The sequence below is a fragment of the Limulus polyphemus genome, unplaced genomic scaffold, assembly GCF_000517525.1.
Source record: "Limulus polyphemus unplaced genomic scaffold, Limulus_polyphemus-2.1.2 Scaffold3226, whole genome shotgun sequence".
NCBI classification, from domain to species: domain Eukaryota; kingdom Metazoa; phylum Arthropoda; class Merostomata; order Xiphosura; family Limulidae; genus Limulus; species Limulus polyphemus.
Window position 1 is genome coordinate 52160 of NW_013668836.1, and position 24216 is coordinate 76375.

General features: G+C 32.3%; 1 protein-coding gene across 2 annotated transcripts in view; it reads right to left on the minus strand.

Moving 5' to 3' along the window:
* Positions 1-397: 397 nt before the first annotated feature.
* LOC106468933 (very low-density lipoprotein receptor-like) overlaps positions 398-24216 on the minus strand; it is a 77193-nt gene continuing 53374 nt past the window's right edge. Inside the window, exons 11-21 of one of the 2 annotated variants that reach the window (XR_002612760.1) lie at positions 20550-20721; positions 19976-20194; positions 9634-9752; positions 9221-9360; positions 8954-9095; positions 8580-8726; positions 7388-7480; positions 4387-4580; positions 3909-4049; positions 2886-3323; positions 398-2775 (exon numbers count right to left, since the gene is read on the minus strand). Coding sequence is in view for 1 of the 2 variants with exons in the window: in XM_013929386.2 (XP_013784840.1) it covers positions 3279-3323; positions 3909-4049; positions 4387-4580; positions 7388-7480; positions 8580-8726; positions 8954-9095; positions 9221-9360; positions 9634-9752; positions 19976-20194; positions 20550-20721 (1412 nt within the window). In the remaining variant the exon portion in view is untranslated. Of the gene's footprint in view, positions 3324-3908; positions 4050-4386; positions 4581-7387; positions 7481-8579; positions 8727-8953; positions 9096-9220; positions 9361-9633; positions 9753-19975; positions 20195-20549; positions 20722-24216 lie in introns of both variants that reach the window. The other variant, XM_013929386.2, reaches the window with a different exon arrangement.

A 24216-nucleotide genomic window follows, 5' to 3' on the forward strand; every position in this document is an offset into this window, starting at 1 on the left:
AAAATAAATGGATATCTTTATGATTTCGTATGTAAAATGAATATTAAAACCTATTACTATATTTATAACTTACCCCATGACTAGGAGCATATTATAGTCGGTATTACTTTCTTAAACCAAACAGGCTATTCCTAACACTTTTTAAACTTTCTGACAAAAACATCTTTCTCAGTATTTTTGCAATACAAAATGTAAATCGTTACAAAAAATTTAAGGAAACTAATTAAAGTAACTATACATAAATAACTATACACTGATGGCAATGGATTTTGTATGCTGATCAGAAAAGTTTAATAAAATTCATACAAACTGAAGAATAATAAACTTTAGTACACACGTGTACTAAAGTTTATTATTATGTACGTTATGTTTCATTCGTCAAGGAAATCCTTGACGAATGAAACATAACGTACATAATAATAAACTTTAGTACACACTCCTTGACGAATGAAACATAACGTACATAATAATAACTTTTAGTACACACTCCTTGATGAATGAAACATAACGTACATAATAATAAACTTTAGCACACACTCCTTGACAAATGAAACATAACGTACATAATTTCTGCTCAAATGTTATGATAACGTGTATATAAATTCCAATGATATTGTAGTCTAATCATATCATACATTAACTTTCTCCCTGGAAATCCCTTTTATATACATAATTATAAGCCAAACAAATTGCTAAAACAAAATTTCAAATTTCCCTTTTTTTCCTATGGTACTTAGAAAACTAGGTGAAGCAACGTGAAATATTTTACTCTTCAACAGTATACTGAAGTCAGATGAAATCATGCAATAAGCATTCCATTTTTTCTAAGAGATTTGTCATTCATGTAATCAACTCTAGTTCACAACCTTGAAAAATTATATAAATGTAAATATATTTAAAAATTCAGCTTATACGTCTTTCTTCAAATTTCAGATTGGTGTGAAAAACATCATTAAACAATTCATGTAAACACCTCAGTAGCAAAATTATATACAAAGAAAATGAGGAGATACTTTTACCCATGTTTTATAATTTTCGAACTGTAATTTCTAAAGGATATTTTACTTAGTTAAAAATTTGTCAGAAGTTAAATTTCACCAGTTTACATGAAATTATGTAATAAAGAAATTAACGAGTTTCTTTTCCATTTCAGTTACTTTCCTAGCAGTAGTAAAATCTTTTATAGTTTCTAACTATATAAATTTTATGCAAAGAGATTAAAATCAAACATTTAACACATTGTGGGGAAGCTTGATGGACTGATAATATTTCTTTACAAATGTAAACGTCAAAATTATGAAGTATTTTATTGTGAATTTTTTACGGCACTGGACTCTCAATCTCACAGTGGCGAGTTTGAATCCCTGTCACTGAACATGGTCGTCCTACGACTGGGCTAGCCACCCCGGTTTAAACATTCTTGGCTTACAAAAATATACCATAAATAAAATAATAATAATGAAACTAAGACTAATTATTCACATGGAGAAATACTAAACCAGGACATACTAAACTAAAACATGCTAATAAAAACAAACAAATATAATAAACAAAACTATAAAAGGACAATTAATACGAATAAATTTATATTATTTTTCTTACAAGTAATGAAATTTTATAGATGTATCAACATAAATAAGATAAAGTAAAAAAAATACACCCAACAAAAATAAAAACCTTATTTACTGTTTTTGCTTTTTATATATGGTAACTAGTTTCAAATTCAGTAGTGTTGTTGACACACCAACATTGTTATTCTGAATGATCCAGCCATAAAATATTTACGAACAGTAATAATAACAATAATACAATATTCAACATGATTATCTTTCAATGCAAGCTACAAAATGGTAGACATTATAAAATGTTAATAAGCATTACAGATCAACTGATAAAACAATTTTGTTCCAAAATTTTCCTGTATCAGCTTTATTAATTTTATCACACTGTGACAAAAACATTGAACTGTTGTATTATTTAAAATGATCTTTTACTTACTGTAATTTTTCAATTTAGGTTTTGTTAGGTGATAAAACTTGATAAAACTGATATGGAAAAACATTGGGAATCAAATTATTATATCTGGTGATTTATCATATTTATCTTCTTTATTTAAAACAGTTAACCATAGCTATTCACATTGTAAAAAATATATCTCTCCTTTGTAAATAATTTTATCTGCCAGCTATGTGGGCAAATTTACATCAATTTCCTTTACTATTAGTTTCTCAATCAAGCATCCTGATGAAAAGATACCTCTCAAGTTTACTGTATCTTTAATCTAAACCTTCTATGCTCATATCTATTTGTGCAAATTCCCTTTCTAGATTCTGTTCACTGTAGTTTTTCTAACTATAATCTTGGAAAAATATTAGTGATTCCTTTAGCTACATTTTGTTACTTTTAAAATACCATATGGATTAATGAAAAAAATAAATAAAAACCTGAAAAAGAAATGGCACAAACTGCCATTTTAAGCTACACAACAGTAACCTATACAAAATGTCACATACTTCAAGGTGTAGAAGCTATACTACAACACAGTAACATCAGTTGTCTAAATGTCATGGAACTCAGAATATTCATCCTTAAGGTAGTATAATTTTTCCTCCAATAGTGCAATCAATTTAGATTTCACTCATAGTAAAAAGAAAATAAACAAATGGCAATCATTTAGAATTTACTTTGTGCATAAACCACATTCAAAATACACCAACTTTTCATCAAAATAAGGACTGAACCTCCCTTATTTCCCTCTATGTGTGTGACAGTTACCTAACCACAATGTACTGCATCAATGGTTTCTTCCTGTCAAAATAACCAGGTTTTCATCAAAATAAGGACTGAACCTCCCTTATTTCCCTCTATGTGTGTGTGACAGTTACCTAACCACAATGTACTGCATCAATGGTTTCTTCCTGTCAAAATAACCAGGTTTTATCTTCTACAATGTTGCTGTAATAACTTAATTTGTTTTCAAGTGCTATAGAGTTTGGAACTTTTCTGAAAGAACATAACATTTGACTTTCAGTCACATGTAACAATGTGTTAAGTCATATAGGCTTCCTTAAATTGTTCTCACCATCTTGTGACTTAATCCCCCAAATAATGCACATTTTATTGTTCCCTTAATTGTGTGATTCACAAGTTCAATAACATCCAACAAAAAATACATATTTTATTGTTTTAAATAAATTCAAAGCTATTCCAAACATATTAATAGCACTGATTCCCTTTAATCAAACTGCCTGCAGTGCTCAAAATAGCCAGAGCAAGAGTTATACAAACTCATTGGTACCTGGTGAAGTTAGTGACTCCAGACTCTGAAAGATATGACACAAAAAAAAGTGTTGTAATCTGTAACTATATAACTGTTTCTTCAAATATGATCAACTCTGACTAACAAATAACTATACTTATCAATGCCAAAGAGTTTATTATTTTGAATTACAGAAATTTTTGTTGCACTGAAAAGATAGAAAATAATTCAATTTCTCAAAATATGCTTTAATTGATGATTAGATCAATCCATATTAAAGATACACAAACACATATATGCTACAGAATTTTGCAAATGAAATCACAGTCATACGAAGCTTTAGAATTAAAATCAAAACATCTTTAACACATTCATATATCATTACACAAGATTCACACAATTTTAAAAACATATTCACCATTAAAAGAACCATTAGATTTAAAAAAAAAACATAACAGAATCACAGGTTTAATAACCAACTCTGATAGAGTTCTCACCTGCTGAGCAAACATCGAAGTGCTATTTTATTACTTTTTCTTTTTACTCATTAAAAGACAATTGCATACTATTGTTGTTTTTAATCTAATCTCTCTATTCCAATCTTAGTCTTTATGTTTACTTCCAGAAAACTTATAAACTTATTACTCACTGAAATGTATGATCTTGAAGACTGATACTGATTGTTTTCTAAACTTAGTAGATCTTCTGTTGTTTTCCCATACACTGGATTGATAAAATTCATACTTCGTATATTTCTGTGGACATACTGCTTGTAGACTAGGATAATAATCTGTTTAAAAAAAGCATTTTCCAAGTAATTTTTATGACAATATTCAAATAAATTTATTCATCTATTTGTTTCAATCTACTCTATCTGATTTAACATTTAACAATTATGTAAGATAAAGAAATATATATACTTATCACAGTAATTGTTTTTCTTTGGTAACTTTTTGACTAAAGTTATTACCCTTTGTGTTTATTTGTGAATTTTTTTTATTCTCCCTCCACTTACTACAGTTCATAAAAGCTTAAGAAATATTCAAAATGATGGGCTGTTCTCTAAAATTGAAACAAATATGACTAAGGGTAAATGAATAGAAAGCTACTCTTTCCTTGTTTCTTACCAGAGTAATGAGGACCACTAGCCCTCCTAAAACCCCAATAATAATGCCAGCTATTCTACCAGTGTCAACTTCTGAGGATGTGACTTCATACAGGTGCTTGCTACTACTATTACCAGTGACTGCTAGAAACGGGTCTAAGGTTACTAATTGTGGTTTTGTTGTCAGTTCTGATAGGCTAGCAGGTACAACTGATCCTAATAACAAAGAGAAAGAACATTAATAAAAAAAATAAGTTTGAAATGAACCACTACTCAGATGAAACATATTTTTAGAACTGGACATCAGATCTGTTTTGAGACAGTAGCTGATTTGAATATGTTACAGACATAATTGCAAAATGGTCATACCTCTTAGCTTTATAATCACATTTTAACCTAAATTATTTGATTTCATTAATAAATGTGTATTGTGTTAAGTCTTAAATGAATAATTGAACACATGTTGTAAATCTGAAAAAGCTTCCATTTACTGTAAAAAGTTTTACTGAAACATTTTTTATTGTTACATGATTATTATAAATAATTTTTAGCATTCTATTCAAAATCACAATCTTAATTTATAATTATTATGCTATTATATAGTCTAAGCTAACCTACAGGCAACAGGAAATAAGTTCCTTAAGATTCTCCAATTAAAACCAATTTATTGTGATGTGTAATTTACTCTTACATATATTTTCAATTTCTAATTTTTTTCCTTTTATCAGCCAACAAGGTTGATAATGTAGAATATTTATGATCACTCCAAGTTACTTAGTTATTTTTCAACATGTTTCTTACTTTAAAGAAGTCTAATGTAGTCTGTTTTCCAGTTTAGTTCCAATCTTTTGTACTGATTGTGAGATCTCTAGAATTTACTATCGGCCTAGCCTCTAGTGTGAGCGTGCATGGGTGGGTATGTTTGTTTGTGGGTGTGACAGGTGTTTGTGGGTGTCACTGCAAAGTTATAGCAATCTTTAGCTTTTTTTTTTTGTTCTTCAGAAATTTCTCTATCATTAATCAAGTTTCTCGTAAATTTTATAACTGTGAAATACAAATAGGTTAATGGTGAATTGTGATTGACTGCATAGAAAAGAGACATGTCCAATAAAGTTCTAAAAAATGGGTGGTCTAGTATCATATTCATTATGAAAACTGGTTAAAATATCCAGAAAGAAAGGTAATTGGTTGATAATTATATTAAAAAATGATTGGACATTTATTTCAGATTTGTTCTGTGAACCTATTTATTTACCAATTAATTTTGAAAGTATTTTTGATTTTTAATTCTTTCTGTTATATTGGGTTTTACTATAGAGTGAAAATTAATATCCAAGCCAATAAATTGGATTTTCATATATTTCAAGAAGAAGCAAGTCAATTTCAAAGTAGTCAGTAAATGCACATTTTGTAACCTAATTTATGCCAACAGTGCCACTCAAATGAAGAAGCATTTCATAAAATGGAAGAAGTGCCCTAAACAAGTCTAAAGTTTATCTGGTACTTAAAGCCTCAAGTCAGTGGAACTTGTTGAAAGTGGGTGAAATGGTGGATTTGATGCAACTAATTATGCATGATGTACCACAGAGCCCAAAGATAAAAAATCAATGATCTCAATCTCCAAGAAGATGAAGCAGCATCTTGTTGAACTAGCAACCTACATGTTGGAATAAAGGTATAGAGGTCACGACATGGAGAGATGAGCAGACATAAACCTTGCTATGATCATGAAGGTAAATGTGGATCCATGTTGAACTAGCAACCTACATGTTGGAATAAAGGTACAGAGGTCACGACATGGAGAGATGAGCAGACATAAACCTTGCTATGATCATGAAGGTAAATGTGGATCCAGAGGTTGATTCATCTGATTTGAGTGAATACTTAAAGCTGCTGTGCAGTGTCAAGTTTCTCACCGAAAATCTCCAATTAAAAACAATTTATTGTCAAACCAATTGAATGGGATCTGACTTATTTAAAAAACGAAACAAGTCAATTTCAAAATAGTCAATAAATACAAATTTTGTAACCAATCAAATGAGGAAGGATTTGACAAAATAAAAGAAATGACCAAATCAAATCTGTAAAATTTATGTCGTACAGGCACTGCAACTTGATGCAAGTGGATAGAATGCTGGACCTGATGTAACCAATTAAGCAGGATATATCACAAAGCCTGAATAAAGAGCTGGACACAAATTATGGAGCATGAAGGTTCTGCAGAATTCAGCTAGCATCACTGCACATGTAATATAATAGAAATAATTTTGTGGGAGTCAGTAGTTATATAAAGCTGCTTTGCAGTGTTAGGCTGTCCATCAATTGCAGCTACTTATGAATGCAACTGAACACCATGCAGTAATGTAAATAAATGCATCCTATCACTCTGTTAGCTTTACTACTAGCAATAAGAACTTGTCTCGATGGCTTCAGTGGTTTATTTACCAGTACGTCAAGATCTTTTTCTTTAGTTATTCTGTTAAGTGAGTTTCTATCAGTATTAAAATATATAGATTGTACATTTCATTTTGTGTAATTTGTTAGCTTAATTATCACAAACAAACTTGATCAAGAATACGTGTAACAATTTTTAGACTGTCCTTCTGAATTTCAAATTATCTGACCAAGGTAAGTTTCAAGTAAATTTGACCAAATCTGACCAAAATTATTTCCCAAAATGCACTCATAGAACAAATAAAATAAAACAAGATACAGGATGAAAAATGTAATATGTGTTTTTGTAGCTCTACTGGTATATCTTACTCTGCGTATTCTGTAGTCTGTGCTTTGAATGTATTTTGTCTTGTATGTGAAGCTCTTTCTTTTGAGCATTTTTTGTATATTTACAAATAAAAAAAGCAAAAGCAGGAGAATATTTGATGAGTAGAGTATGCAGAAAAGTTGTTGTTATATCTTACTGATGATCAATGTAGTTTTGATTTTTTTCTGGGCACTTACTGACTAAAACTAGTAGTTTTGTTACTGAAAACATTAAGTCTAGCTACATGAAGTATCTCTCTTACCTGAAGTTGAAACTTTATTTGTAGAAGAAGAAGAGTTTCTTGATTGTGAGGTGGTTACACTATTTGTGCTAGTACTGCTTCTAGTAGATGGATCTGAAACAACAGTGATTTTTTTTTAAATAAATAAGGAAGATTTTGCCTAAAAATTGCCACTTGAGAAACACATCAAACAGGTCCTGGTAAATTTCAATCTAAATTATTTTATTCATTATGAAAGTCTACATTTTAGAATAGGCCTTCCTTCCAGAGTATTTATCAACCTTTGACCAAATTAAACACACACTTCAATAAATATTGGAAGAAAATTACAAATTTTAAGGTAGAAACACTAATTCCAAACAATAATTGTACAAACATACAAGACATGAAAATATGTTATCTATAATGTAGATTTAACTTGTATGATTAATGTTGTCTCATGTTTCACCCACATATATGTTATCTATAATGTAGATTTAACTTGTATGATTAATGTTGTCTCATGTTTCACCCACATACAATTTTTCATTTCATAATTTAGCATGTCATTTTGTAATAATCCATTAAAATTTAGTTATGAAGAAATTTACAAAAACCACATGGTAGATCTGTGTAATTTCTTGTACTAGATAAACTGAAGATAAAACTGTTATTGACTTGAGCTTTAACACTTCTTAAATGCTGAAGAAAAATATTTTTCTTACTATAAATACTTTCAACTACTTGAATTTTAACACTGCTTACATGATAAGAGAAGATTAGTTCTTCATAGTATTACAATACTCTTACCTACTTCAGTTTTAAGACAAGCTATATAATAAGATTAGTTTCTTCATGTTATTACAATACTTTTACCTACTTCAGTTTTAAGACAGCCTATATAATAAGATTAGTTTTTTCATATTATTACAATACTCTTATCTACTTCAGTTTTAAGATAGCCTATATAATAAGATTAGTTTTTCATATTATTACAATACTCTTACCTACTTCAGTTTTAAGACAGCCTATATAAGATTAGTTTTACATATTATTACAATACTTTTACCTACTTCAGTTTCGAGACAAGCTATATAATAAGATTATTTTTTTTTCATATTATTTCAATACTCTTACCTACCTCAGTTTTAAGACAGCCTATATAATAAGATTAGTTTTTCATATTATAAAACTCACTTTATTTCATACATAACAAGACATAAGAGACCATTACTTTTGATAATACAAGTTCTTTGGTCACTCTGAAGCTCCATGTTATCAGGACACACACATCTGAACTTTGCAGAAATTGAGGTCAGATTAGGTGATGGTAAGCAAAGATGGGAACAATATCCATTTTGAACTCCACAGTGATTCTCACCTGGTGTATGACAAATAGTACTACTCAATGACACAAGGAATTTTCCATCAATAACAAGTTCAAATATATATTTTATAACAAGAAATACATAGTAGCATTTAATAATTAACCATGATTTCCATCTTGCTTAACAACACATTAACTGTCCTTATAGCATCATATATATTAACACAAAACAAGTAAAATTTACTAGCAGTGATGAGTAATAAAATTTGTGTTTTGCTTACCAATGGGTTGTTTATATTTGTGATAAACATGAAGATCCATGGGATGGGTAACACCAACAGTTATATCACTCTTTTCTTTACCAGTAAATTTGTTAACCTTGTGAATAGCTTTAGATTCCCAGTCTGTCCAATATACCCAGTCCTACAGGTGAAAATATGGATATTAGAACATACACTTCTAAAATTTTTCATTCTAAACATTAACAGGATACTGAAACTATATTAAGTATGCATGATGTTTAAAATACTACTCAAAAACTGCCTTACTTCAAATATATCCACAGAAAAGGGATATCTAAGGACAACTGGTGAAGACAACACAATCTGCTGGTTATCACCATTGTAGTCTACACTCCCTAGTGTATGAAGTTTGGCATCAACCCAATAAATTTTCTTAGACAGAAAATCTGTAAAAAGACATAAAATAATATGTTTTACTAGGAATTTTAGCAAGCAGGAGGTGCTTCAGAAGACTGTTAAGTTCACTAATTTCATTTCATTCTTATAGAATCATTATGAAATTGCCCAACTCAATTATAGACAAAAGAAAGTAGCCATAATATAACACAACTCAAAACACATATTTTAGTAGTTCCATGTTTTAGTTTGTATGAATAAGTATATTAACATTTCTGTTCTGTAGAACAAATTCAGGCTAACTTTCAGAAACATTAGCATACCTATAGCCAATCCATTGGGCCACTGTATATCAGAAGTGACGATGCCTTTTCGATGAGATCCATCTAACCCAGCCCTTTCAATTTTGGCTGAAGTACCCCAGTCAGTCCAAAACATCCATCTAATCAAAAAATTACAATATAATTACGTTTTGTTAAACTTTAATAGAAGAGTGCATTACCTATGGACAGACTCAGTGAATCTATAAACTTGTATTCAATCGATAATATAGCCATTTGTAGAAGGTTAACATTTTCTAATAGTGAAAATGTATTTCCAATAGATGCTTACCTCAACTCACCAAAAGCTATCTTGACCTTCATTTGCCCTCTAAGCATTGCTAAAATTTTTAACAGTGCACCAGTCTTTTATACTCCTATATTTTTTGCATCATTGCAGCAACATTTGCTGATCATGAGACAACCTTCCACCAACCCTACTGTGCCACCTATACTAGCACAGGTAACTCCCTCAACCATTGTAGCACAATCCTCACTTTCGATAATTGGCATATATAAACCAGAAACACCAGCAAATCAGTGGGTAGGAAGTAGATGAGAGAAGGTAAGTACCTACCAGAAATACATTTTCAATGTTAGAAAATGTTAACTTCCAAAACGGTACTAAATCCCTTACCCAAAGCTAGAATCTCACATTGGAAAGGTGGAGGGGCCAGTGAAAATGCAAAAACACAATTAAATGAGCAGAGAACAACCACCAAATAAAATAGAAGACATCTGTGGGGTATAATACTACTTCTAGAACAAGTATGCTTTCTGCCCAGTAAAGAAGAAAGGTAGACACATATGGTGGAATCAAATAGAATACATGGCTATGGCTAGAGAACCATATATGAATAGGCCAAGTGCAGTCTGCTTGGGCAGAAAACATCCAGAGGAAGTGTCTTGGGATACAATGTATTATGCCAAGTGTGGTCCAAGGTAAAAAACGTGCAGGGGAAATACCTTGGATTGACATCAAGATATGCAAGTATGGTCACAGCCTGGGCAAAATATCTTAGGGAAGCAGAAAACATCCAGTGGAAGCACCTTGCATAGTATTTTTTCTGTTTCATATTTTGTATGCAAGAGATATTGAGATCAACAAGTACAGTCTACCCTGGCAAAAAACATCAGGGGGAAGCACCTTGTGATATGAAGTAATATGACAGAAAACATACAGTGGAAGTGTCTTGAATAGTATTTGTTTTTCCATATTTTGTGCATAATATATTTTGAGATCAACAAGTGTAATCCACCTAGGCAAAAAAACATCCTAAGGAAGCACCTTGTGATATGAAGTAGTGTGACAAGTGAGGTCCATCTGGACAGAAAACATCCAGTGGAAGTGCCTTGCATAAGATTGTGAGTTTCACAGCTTGTAAAAAAGGTATTGAGAGATCAACAAGTGTGGTACGTCCAACCAAAAACATCAAGGGGAAGTGCTTTGTATCAGTATGAAATATAACAAGTGCCATCCAACCAGGCAGAAAACATCCAGTGGAAACGCCTTGCATTAATAGTGTATGTCATGATCAACAATTGTGATCAACCCTGGCAAAAACAACCAGGAGAAGTGCCTTGGATTGATGATATAATAATAATAGTATATAATATGAAACATAACAATGACAGCCCTCTTTTCACTGAGTGTGTACATATGACTATGAGTTAGTTTTATCATACAAGTCCCACTTATGAGGAAACCTCCTCAGTCCACTACTCCAGCAACTGGGAACCAGTAGTGGAAAGGACCCACAGGCTCAACTAGAAGAAAGAAGGGAGAATATTCATTGGGGATCCAGAGGTACAAACCACCAGAAACAGTGCAATGGGTGTCTGCGTTTCCCTATTTTGAAAAATAGAAAGACCTGGATTGTAAGAATCACGGGTCAGTAGGGATGGGCAAAAATCCTTATCTGCTTTACTCATGAAGTCCATGAGTGATGGTCCTCAGTATATATATTGATAAAAAAGTGATATATATACACCACTGGATAAGTCCCCAGTGGTCTTAGAGTAACACCCCATCTCCACAGTGAGTGTTTTAGAAGTATACAGATATAGTGCTAAGATATAAAATTCAGCATACTGACCATGCAATACCCTCCACCAGGTGGGATCCTGAAATATGATGTATATCAATGAAATAAGATAAAAAAAATCATATGAACTATTTACCCCAGTTGAAGGTGAAGAGACGTGTTTAGGTCACCACAGAAAGAAGATGATACCTTCCTGAGAAAGACACAGCTATGTTGTGGAGAGAAAGAGTGATGAATGTATTGGGAGTTGTCTACATACCAGCCTTAACAATCGCCTCCAATAGATGGTGGTGTGGAGCAGCTAAAGACTTAGTTTGATGATGCATTTGGTGCGAAGAAACAATATGTAGACAGCAACCTGCCAGGGACATGTCAAAATACACCAGTTGTACACCAAAATACACCAACCCATGAGCATAAAAGATGAAAAATCATGGGAAACAGTAATGCCATGGAACAATTAGACAGGAAAGAGAACAATAAAAGGAAGCAGTTCGAGCTAAATAACATAGCAGGGAACAAACTGGACAAAGTAGATGACCCAGATCCAAACAGAAATACAGGTGGGAAAAGGAAGGTAAGGAAGCAGGAGAAAAGGCAAAACAACCTTCCTGGGCAGCCAAAGTCCAGGGAAGGCATGCCCAATTCTCATAATGAATGACAAATGAGGAATGGTATAGGATGACATAAATATTGTAAAGATGATGACCACATGCAAGGAGGGGAAGGATTTAGGTATTAAGAGAAAAATGGTACAAGGAACAAATTGCAGTGGGTTCAAAGGGAGAACCACACAGGACATGAAGGACAACACTGAGATCCCAATCTAGCAGAATAAACAAACATTGGAGATGGACCAAACAAAAGAAATGGAAAACCTCAGGACAAGAAAGCTTTGTGGAAATGGGAGAACAGGGGATGTTTGACAGGGCAGTTCTATAAAGAGCAATAATTGAAACAGACAAAACCTGATCAAACAACCAGAGGAAGAACTGGGACAGGTGAAGAACAGAAGTACAGGAGGGTTGAAAGCCATGAAAAATAGACCAAAGACAGAAGAAAGATCTGTGCCTCTGGTACATAGACAAAGAGGAAGGGCCAATGATATAGGCAAGGAATGACATGATATGAGGGGTGAGTCCCTGAGCTGAGGCACTGGACTGGACAAAAGTCACACAGAAATATGGAGTGTGGTGGCGTTGGGATGAAAAATGTCAGATCGCAGTTGACTGAGGAGCAGACAGGGCAGAGAAATGTGCAACCACCAGAACACAACAAGGAGTGGTCTGGATAAGGGAAAAGACCAAGAAGATGAGTCAGATCAGAGGGTAGGCATATAGGTTAAGACCTCTCCAATCTTGACTGAAAGCATCCACCCGTGAGCTGAGGGGTGGGGATCTGGAGACCAAAAAGGAAGGAAGTTTGGCATACCACTGAATGGAATACACATATATGTTGTGTTCCCTGTTGAAAACACACCCATAAAAAAATGTGAGGATGACGAGACCACACTGTGGGGAACCTGGTGGGGATGTGACAAGAGATTGGCCACAAGATTCATAACTCAGGGACATGACACGCCAGAATAGTCATGTCATGGTCATAGGCCTATTACATGAAATCCAGAGTCCGAACAGACAGAGATCGATGCTTGGTTTCCCCTTGCTTGGTGATAAAGCTGACAACAGTGGAATTCTCAGAATAAACCATAACCACCCTCCATCTGCAGGAATGGGAGGAAAGGAAAGCCCAATGAACTACCAAAGGTTCCAGGATGTTGATATGGAGAGTAGCCTCCTCAACTGCCCACCAACACAAAACCTCTGGGGAATTGAGGAAAATGAGATGGATGGTCCAAAGGATCATGAGGGAAATTCCACTGGTTGCGAAGCATACAATGAAGGGAATACATGTGTGCCTGAGCCAAGAGAATGAGTGCTTCCACATCCCAAAAAGGGAGAACCTCACATACACATAAAAAAGAAGAAGGTATGGTGAACGTGACTGCCCTCTCAATATCCTGGAGCTGAAGTGGGAAAGGATTGGCTCAACCAAGAAAAGAAGTGAAGGGAACCCTCAAATGATTAAGATAATGCAAGAGGATACTAAAAGACTTATCCAACCTGAAAAGGAACCCTACCAAGAATCTTCTTGAAGAATGAAGGGAGTAAGAGGGACTAACCATGCATGGGAAGAATTGAGCAAAAGCCCATTGTCCATGAAATGGTGAGTCCAAAAACCAAGCAATTGAAAATGACATGCAAAAGAGCATACCACTCCACAAAACACAAATGGAGCTGAAGAAAGGCAGGCTGGTAGTGCCCAGAACTGGAAAGCAAAACCCTCATAGAGGAACCGAGGAAAAAGAATGTGACACTGGGGCAGAAAACCCACCAACGTGATAGATAGGACTCCATGGTGAAGTGAGGCATCTCAAGATAGGTATACAGACAAGACAGATCTATGAAGGGACTCTAAACTCCCATGTATTTGGAGACAAAGAAAGACAGGAGTAAACTCCTGGTTGAGTTGGCACCACCCATTCTATAGCTCCTTTGTGTAGTAGGATGACTGGACAAGGCACAATACTGAGGAGGAGTGAAAGAGATCTGGGAACTGGGTAGAGGGGGAGCAAAACAGAAGTCAGAAATCCTCAAAGAGAACTTGTATAAATAACAGAACTGTTGCAAAGTGTAGCCAAAAAGACAAACAAACTAAAGAATTTGGAGAAAGTACTCAGAAGTAACAAAAACTTTGAAACATATAGAGTCTACAAAGTATACAAAAATAACAAAGCTGAAAACTATGAAAATCGACCTAAAACATAATACAATAAGTAACACCCAAAGTACAAAACCACTAAAGGGACTGAGAAGATAAATGACCACACAAATAAGATATAAGACAAAGGACACAAAAATAAAACCTACCCTAAATAACATGATAACAAAAAGGCAACCAGTTAACAAAAACAATGTTTGACCTAAAACCAATCCCCAATTAAATGCGACTAGTAGTAAAGAAAAAACAATTTACAACTAAATAATATTAACAGTGAAAAAAATAAAAATTTTAAACCAAATTACAGAAAGAAACAAACTCCAAATGCAAGTTTTAAACTAAAGTAACCTAGATGGTAAAAGAAGTATAAAATTAGAACTTACTCAACACTGAGCATAGAAGATGTGAATGATGTAAATTATCGAGTGCAGAAATTAGATCCATCCACACAAGCTCACATAAACTCATTGAACATGGGTATATCTACAGAGAGTAAGAAATATACACTGAAAAACTTACCACTGATCTCCTAGGAAAAAGAACAATACCTAACCTAGCAGATTACGAGGAGGTACAGTAGCAGATGGAAAGTGCAGAAGAAAGAAAGTTTTCACACAGTGGTGCTATCCCTCTGTATAAAAATTGTAACTTCAAAGGAAAAAATCGCCGGCCGAACATAAGACACGAACTCCCCGTGAACTAAAGCCTGTACCTCCCCAGCAGACATCATCGACCCTGAGGCCTCGGGACTAGTGTGAAAACCATTGTCTACTTACAGCGGAAAAATTATCATCTGCTATATTAAATCTCAAATTCATATGAACAAAGTATAATTCAGAAAACAGAAACATTTCAAAAACAAACGAGTAGAAACAATGGAAATCAAATATAATAAGTTGAAACTGATATTAATTCAAGCACAATCAAAATTGTGTATTCACATGAAGAATGAGTTAAAACACACATCTGTACACTAAAATACCAATCGAGAAAGTGAGGATTGTGCTACAACGGTAGAGGGAGCTACCTGCACTAGTATAGGTGATGCAGTATGGCTGGTTGAGGGTAGTCACATGATCAGCACATGTTGCTGCAATGGGTGAGTAGTGGAGGTAGTACCGTTTCGGAAGTAGGAGGATATACTTTTTAGTTCAGTTTCAGTCCTTTATGTGAAAAGGAGGTTTTGGTTTATGGAGTTGTGTTAGAATTGTTTTTAATTTTAATTGTCATTTTTAGTTTTAATGGCCTGAAATATACCATATGTAGACCCTGTATGCAACTAATTTGTGTTTTCATACTAATATGTTGATCTCACTATTTATATAAACTAGCTGAAGGTACCTGTTAAAGAAGAAAGATTGTGTAAAGGACAATGTGAGATTATGTTCCTCTTCCTTCTATCTTTTGTTATTAAATTCCTAATGACCTCATTAGATGCTAATTGTAAAGTCTGCTTTAAAGAAGGTAATAATTAACACATTTAAGTACTTGTGTCTTTAAATTCAAAATAAAAGTCCATAAAAAAGTGGAAATGTTCCCTATTTCAAGATGGTTTTAATTATGTTCCTCTTCCTTCTTTCTTTTGTTATTAAATTCCTAATGACCTCATTAGATGCTAATTGTACAGTCTGCTTTGAAGAAGGTAATAATTGACACATTTAACTGATTAAGTACTTGTGTCTTTAAATTCAAAATAAAAGTCCATAAAAAAGTGGAAATGTTCCCTATTTCAGGAAAATATCCTAAAACAAAATAGTCAATGTACACCATCGAACAGTTTTCAGTTACCATACAAAAAATTACAGCAAATGAGTCAGTCAACAATGGCTGATGCAAGCTAAAAATCTGTAAGTCTATTTCGGGATCTTTTTTATTCCCCTACTTGGGCAAACATCCTAAAAATGTAACCCATGTACACTGTCAGACAGTTTCCATTTATCATACAAAAAGGTTATGGTAATTGAGCCAGCCAACTCTAGGTGATGGATGTTAACACACATAATGGATCATCTTTATAGTTAGATATGAAATTCACTTGTGTTTTCATGATGAAGTATTGATCTCACCATCTATAATAAATACAAAACTCATTGTGTTTTCATAATGATACATTGATCTCACCATTTATATAGATACAGAATTCACTTGTATTTTCATAATGATATGTTGATCTCACTAATTATATAAATACAAAGTTTACTTGTGTTTTCATGATGATGTACTGATCTCACCATCTATATAAACACAAAACTCATGTTTTCATAATGATATGTTAATCTCACCATTTATATAAATACAAAACTAACTTGTGTTTATGTAATGAAATACCACTCTTACTACCTTTATACATATATGAAACTTTCTTGTGTTTTCATAATGATATACTGATTTCATTATTTATATAAATATGAAACTCACTTGTGATTTCAAATTTCATTATACACTGTATATACAGTGTATATGGATTAAATAATGACAACACATGAATGTTTGAAAACACTGAAATAAAAGATTTACAAGGTTCTTCCTTATTAGCATTGTGGTTAGTGCTTGTTACTGTATAAGTGCCTATATAACAAATATAAAATTATTAATTAACAACATTTGTATGACATTATTAACATTCAACATACAGTAAAACTGTTTGAAATTAACCTATTCATCCTTTGATAGACTAAAACACATCGTTAAAAATCAGGATTCCAATTGGGCAGAACTAAGAATATTTACTATATTACACAACTGAAAAAAAAATATATATATATATATATACTCCAAAAATAAGTAAAATGAACTGTTCCAGAACAGGAATTAATAATGCTACCATTGGTACTTTATAGGCCAAAGCAAGGTGCAACAACTTTTGTAATTAGCTTATGTTTGGAAGACAGAAGCAATGACTGGTATATGTATATTTTCCTAAGTGAGCATTAAAAAAATTTCTTTCCTGTACCAAGTGCAGGTACTTTTTGGTGAATATTTCACTCCTAAAAGTAGATCGAGTGGGTAATAAATATGTATGTACTGATGTAGATACAACCAAACATTATGATGTACATTTTTTATCACAGGATCGCTGATACTTACTAATGGAAGCTTTAAAATGAGTAACTTACAAAAATCCGAATAAAAAAAATCCATCATGAATGAAAATGAACATTCACAGTAGAAATTGTTTCACCTATAATGGAACTCCCACAGGATGTATTTGTAAAAATGAACTTGCCCGTTGACAAATCCTTATTTTCTTTAATGTGCATTGGATCTTAAAGGCAGTTTTGTTTTTAAGATCTTTTTCCAAATCATTTATATAATTTGAGAACTAGGTTGAGCTTTATGGTGAAGCATTTTATAACAAAAACTATGTTGCAAGACTACTGTCAAGATACAAAGTCATCAAATAGGGTATAACTGGACATGGTGACATGGACTGTAACAAAGTGTTTGGCTCTAAAATCATTTCAATATAACATACTCAACCACTATATATGTCAACAATTTTAGCATGTCTTTTGACAATGTATCATTTAATGACACCAATTACATACACGTGCAACTATTTGTGAATGGAAAAATATTTCTGAGCCAAAACAAACATTTGGCAACAAAAAATCAACATAAAATTCTTGCCCTTATTTACAAAAGTCAAAGGTAAAATTATATTAGTTTATCACAAAAACTGTGAATAAGATCTGCTTGAGTTATATAGAAAGGTAAAGTATCATTTTCAAAATATTAACACTACATAAACTAAATAAGTCAGTTTGATCAACCTTGGAACTATTAAACTATACATACTATAACTGAATTTACTTTGTGCATCTTCATGAAATTTGGCAAGCTTTTAGAAAACATTATAAGTCTGTTGTATACAAAAAACAGCTTTTTAAATAGTTACTTTTACAAAAGATTTGTCTGAATTTCTGAAGCCTTTAAAGAGTCACTCATGCTAAACATAAAAATACTTATTTTCATCTCACAGTTTTCTTATTTCACTTGCATAAACTTTTTCATATGTTTTCTTTTAATTTTGTGTTTTTATTGCTACGATTTGTACCACTAAAGCAATAATCTTTCAAAAAAATTAACACAAAAATCTTGCCCTTATTTATAAAAGTCAAAGGTCGACTTATATTAATTTATCACAAAATCACTCCTATTTAAATTTCAATTCTTTCCATCTTTCGGAAACTAAATGTACTATTCTCAAAGGACAATTCCTATGTTTGTGACATCCATGCTCTGACAATGCTGACTTCAGTTGTAAAGACAATTATTTTCAATAACAGAATCATCTCAATAACATCATTGATAAAGCTAAACTTGACACACTCAGTTATCACAAATCATAAGCTGACTGTGTTTCACTGAAATGACAACCACATACTGACAGAGTTTCATTAGTCCTTACATATCATCACTAAACAGACAGACTAGCAGAACTTTTTAATGCAACTTTACTAACAAGAGATAGCACAGCTAATGACATATTTAATAACTCCACCATTAAATTTCTTTCAAACCCAAAAGGGATTTAAAATACTGTTTAGTACATTCCAATCTGAAGTAATTTCATCTGCAAAAATTAACAGAGCTTGACCATGTGAATGAGCAATTTGCTTCACATGCAATTATATAACACCGACTTCACAACTCTATCTAGTACTACATTTATGTTCCACATAAAAAATCGGTTCACCTGTACATCAAAGTACATTATTTACTACATTTGCTGTACTAGATGCAACCAAATCTATATTGGAGAAAAAATATGCTGATTAGGTGATAGATTTTGGTAACACCTTTGACTTTACTGACACAGCACTCTTGACCATCCAGTACTCAAATACTAACAGACCATAATGGAACTGACAACAAGAATTTACTTGTCTTAAAACATTATCCCAACAACAAATCTGATTGCAAAAGCCTAGAACACAAACTTATACTTAAATTAAATTCTATTACACTGTAAGGAATAAATTGACAATTATTTTTTAATTCATTACATATTTCATTAAAGTCCCTTTTATCACACCTTATCAAATCTTGTTTTTAACAAATGGCACTACTACTCTACCAAATTCTCTGTTGAAACAACATCCATTTTTATGAATTTTTAATTCTTTCTCTTATATTATGTCATACCATTTATTTATTTTTGTAAATGTATAGTTTTGTCTTTTAGTTATCATTGATATTTAATTTTTGTATGAAAATGCCAGAAAACACATATCTTGCTTTTTATATGTGCCTAACATTCTGTTCTTCTCATGAGCTCAATTTCTAATTATGTGTCTTTATATATGAATTCTAAATGTTCTTTATACAACATATTGCCAGTAGATAAACCCAATTGAAGAGTACATACCCGAAATGTAGCCAATATAACAAGTTTGTTATAGGCATACATATATATATTGTAACTTTTTCCAGTTTTTCTTACAATACTTTTTCCCCTCTTTGAATCTTTTTTTTCTTGAGTGTGTACTAATGATAGTTAAATTAAATGCACTTACCCATCTAAGGGATTCACTACAATAGCTCTAGGTTCATCAAGACCCTCACAAATAAGAGTTTTCCTCAAGGTTCCCTGCATATCTGTTACTTCAATAGTATTCTTTCCTGTATCTGTCCAGTAAATGTGTTTGTAAATCCAGTCTACTGCTATTCCATCTGGAGTAGTAACACTCTCCTTTACAATTGTTGTTACTGGTCTACCTGTATCAATAGGGGCACTAAAAATCCAGGAAGAAAGAACACATCCTTAGAAAGTTAGATATGTGAAGTCTACGAGAAACTCATCACTTATCAAGAATATTCCATTAAGATAAGTTATTTTGTAATGCATCCTAATTTGAGCTGCTATATTGTCTAGATGAAATCTTAGGTATTGCACTGAAATGAAATAATTACTAAAAAGGGGTGAAATAAAAACAGCAAAATATTTTGAGAAAAATGTATTTGATTCTTTTTTATACACTTTGAAAAAGTAGGTTTACCACCTATTGATGAAATGAGAAGTTCCAACTGGTTAATACATATTAGCATGCTAATATATGTATTATCTCATAAATGTTTCTTTTTTTTTACCTTTTAATGCATCCCTCTGCAACATCTGACCATAACAGGGTCCTAGTGTGAAATATAAAGTCAATTGCAATGGCATTTTGAAGATCACTAACAACAGACTTATACTCAAAGCTTTCTATATCAATCTTCCGAATATCCTTTCTATTGCTAAAAAGCAATTCAGCTTGTCCTTCTGTAACAATAGAAATAAAATATATATAGTCATAAAAAACCTCTTTCAATTACTCTTCCCCATAAAAATACAAAACAAAAACTGGTGCTTGAATAACTACATCTGACTAGCCTCCAAAGCATATTTTGCTATAAAACATTAACATTTATTAACTATTTTTCATGACTGATTTCAAATGTTCATGGAAATAAAGGACATCTAAGGCAATATGCAAAGCTGTTAACATTAATAAACGTTGTGGAAATTACAGTAAGAAAAGTAAAAAAATTATAATCAAATATCTTTCCTTGCTGACCTGAAAAGAACATTCAAGATGTCACTGAATAGCTAGTGAAACATTAAGTCAGAAGTGTCAGGTACATAAAAAAATATTCTTGAACAGGTAGTAAAGACTGAATACTAAGTATCAAGTATTTTAATCTCACCAGGACCTTTTCTGCTAGTATTCAAGATAAGTTATTGAACAGGTAGATGAGGCTTAACAGCTCTTAAAAGAAATAAATGTGCATTTATGGTCTATTCCATATGAATGAAGTTAAACAAAGCTGCTGAAATAAACGATTAAACTTCGCATTTAAAAAGTATGTTAGACATAAAAATATAATTTGAAACAAACTTTAAAAATTATAAAGTGAAAAGCAAAAAACTTCACTTTCTTAAAAACATTGTGTAAGAAAATATTTGGTTAAGAAAAATTTAAAGTTTAAACAAAAACATAAATGAAAGCAAAATATTTTTAAATAAACTCAAAATTTCTTGTGTATTTTGCAAAAGGAAGAATTTTTTCATCACTACAAGTAGTACAAAATATTTGCATATGACGTTTTTGGTAAATATGGAAAATGTTCTTCAATAATGACCACAGATCTGTATTTTTCTTTTTTTTGCTTTCCATCTTTATGAATACAGAACTAATTGAATAATGGTGCTAAACCTATTCACTTTCTGAACTACTTTCTTTTGTACCTGTATTACATTAACTTTACAAAAAATTTAAATGGTTAAACCTTTATAGTACAAAGAAGTGACATAACCCAGTTCTGCACAGAATCAAACACATATACAACATTTTCTGCACAACAAAGAATAAACTTTTAAAATCCATAATTTGAAAACAACAAACTAGCATTTTAAGTGAATATAGTTAAAACTGATTAAAACGTTTTGGGTGCAAAAACACAAAATTACATCCCAGTGAAATAGCATTCTACTGGGAACCAATTCTCTCAATTGTAACAGGATACTCCTCTCATTTACAAAATATGTAGCAATTTATAAATTTCTACAGTTTTTTTAAATCTAAGATATACAATTTAAAAGTTGATTTTTTTTTGTAACAATAGATTATAAGTTTCAATAAATATTTCTTCATTAATTTAATACAAAGTGGATTGATTACTTCTGGCTATCATAATACTGGTATAATACTTGTAGAAAAAATTGCTAAGTATATCTAACTTATAATTTTCCTAGATAGATTAAAAAACAGAATTTAAAATTTGACTGTCAAATGTAAATATATTAAGTAACAAAACAATTAGCAATACTTTGGCTATTGTATAATATCCATACTGAACGCTGAAGAGACAACAACAGAATATCACATCCTTATCTCTTGTTTCTGTAATTTCATAGAACCGTAACTTGCAAAATGTTTAGCCTTTGTAAAGGTTATTTTTGTATATCCTTTTATTTTTTAAGAGTTACAGTATGAATATTCATATAAAAGCTATTTTCATCTTTAGAAGCATTTAATATTATTTCTGATCACAAATAACAGATCCTAAGCATGTGCACCTGGTAAAGAATACATAGGAAAAGCTGTATACAGTACCACTTGTTTGCATATACTTTATTAAGCTTCTGTTTCTATCAAGTTGCACTGAGGTACAGGCAGACTTTTTAAAATTCAACATTTTTATACCGTCCAAATAGCTTTTATCTCTTACTTCTTCACAACAAATGAACACTATTTTAAAACAGCATCACAAAATTAACCCAAGTACTTTCGAAGAGCGGATTTTCCTTCTTCAGGACAAACAGTAACCTTTTTTCTGCATTTTGTTGTGATATCTATTGTTTTATATGCATTGTGACATTGAATCTATGGCATATATGTCAGGGTTTTATACACAGTACTGTGCAAAAGTGTTAGGACAAAGTCAAAAATTAGATCTCAGGCTACTTTCAAAGAACAATGGATGGTAAAGCGCAGGTGAAACATCAAAATTTTATTAATCTTCATATTTAGTACAACAGAAACTCAGTGGTAGTGCTTGAGTTCTAAAACAGTTAATATTTTGTGTGTCCCCCTTTTGTTTTTATAACTGCAGACAGTCTTTCATGTATTGTTGCAACATATTTAATCAAAGTGTCCTTTGGGATTTTATTCCAAATGTCTCTAATACACTCCCATAAAGTTTCTTTGGAAGTAACTTTTGATTTGTCAAGTTTGATCTATTAAATCCAGATCTGCTCAATTGGGTTGAGATTGAGGCTCTGTAGGGGTCATTACTTCATTTGAATGACTCCAGCAGCTTCTTCTTAACTAAATAATTTCTACATAGGTTGGATGAGTGTTTGGGGGTCGTTATATTCTTGGTAGTAGAATCCTTTACTAATAATATGCAAACCACTGGGTATACCAAGCCAGATCAGTATCAGTATTCTTTCCTTGCCCTGGTACATTGTTACATCTATTTTGCAAATATCTCCTGTCACCTCAGCAGAAAAACACCACCAAACCATCACACTGCCTGCCCCATGCTTCATGGTAGGTGTTATGCATTGAGGTAAGTATCTTTCACCTTTCTTCTGCCGGACGTACAACCTATGCTTTGAACCAAATATTTCACACTTGGACTCATCCGTCCATAACACCCTTTAGCAAACATCAACAGTACAGTTTTAGTACTTTTTAGCAAATTTCAGTTTCTTGACAATATTTGGAGATCGAAGTAAAGGTTTTTTAACTGCTACATAACTAAATATTCCATTTGGTACATGGTTGTTTATCTCATGCATGAGATCAGTGGCAGTCTTCCTTCTGTCCCGAGGGGGGTGCATAAATGAAGATACTTAAAATAAGTATCATTGAGATTAGGTGTTCTGCCTCTTCCTTTCCTATTTTCAAATTTACCTGTCTCGGTCTCACGATGTATGGTGTACTTGACAGTGTTTGGGGAGCATTTCAAGGCTGTAGCAATTTGTCGGAGAGTCCAACCAACATCATGTAAAGCTTTTATGCAAACTCTCTGCTCTACTGACAATTCTCTACACTTTTTTGGTGGTGGCATGACAACAAAACTTAATATATATAGTGTTAAACACTGTTTTTATCAAAGTTTATTTGTGGAGTGCTATTAAATTGATTTCTTCTAGCCTATACTGTTACCATATGCTAGCTTATTTCTATATAGTTAAAACACTGCATGAGGTACCGTGACAGTTATTTCAGACCCTAAATTTGATCAGTATGTTCATTCAAGCAGAACC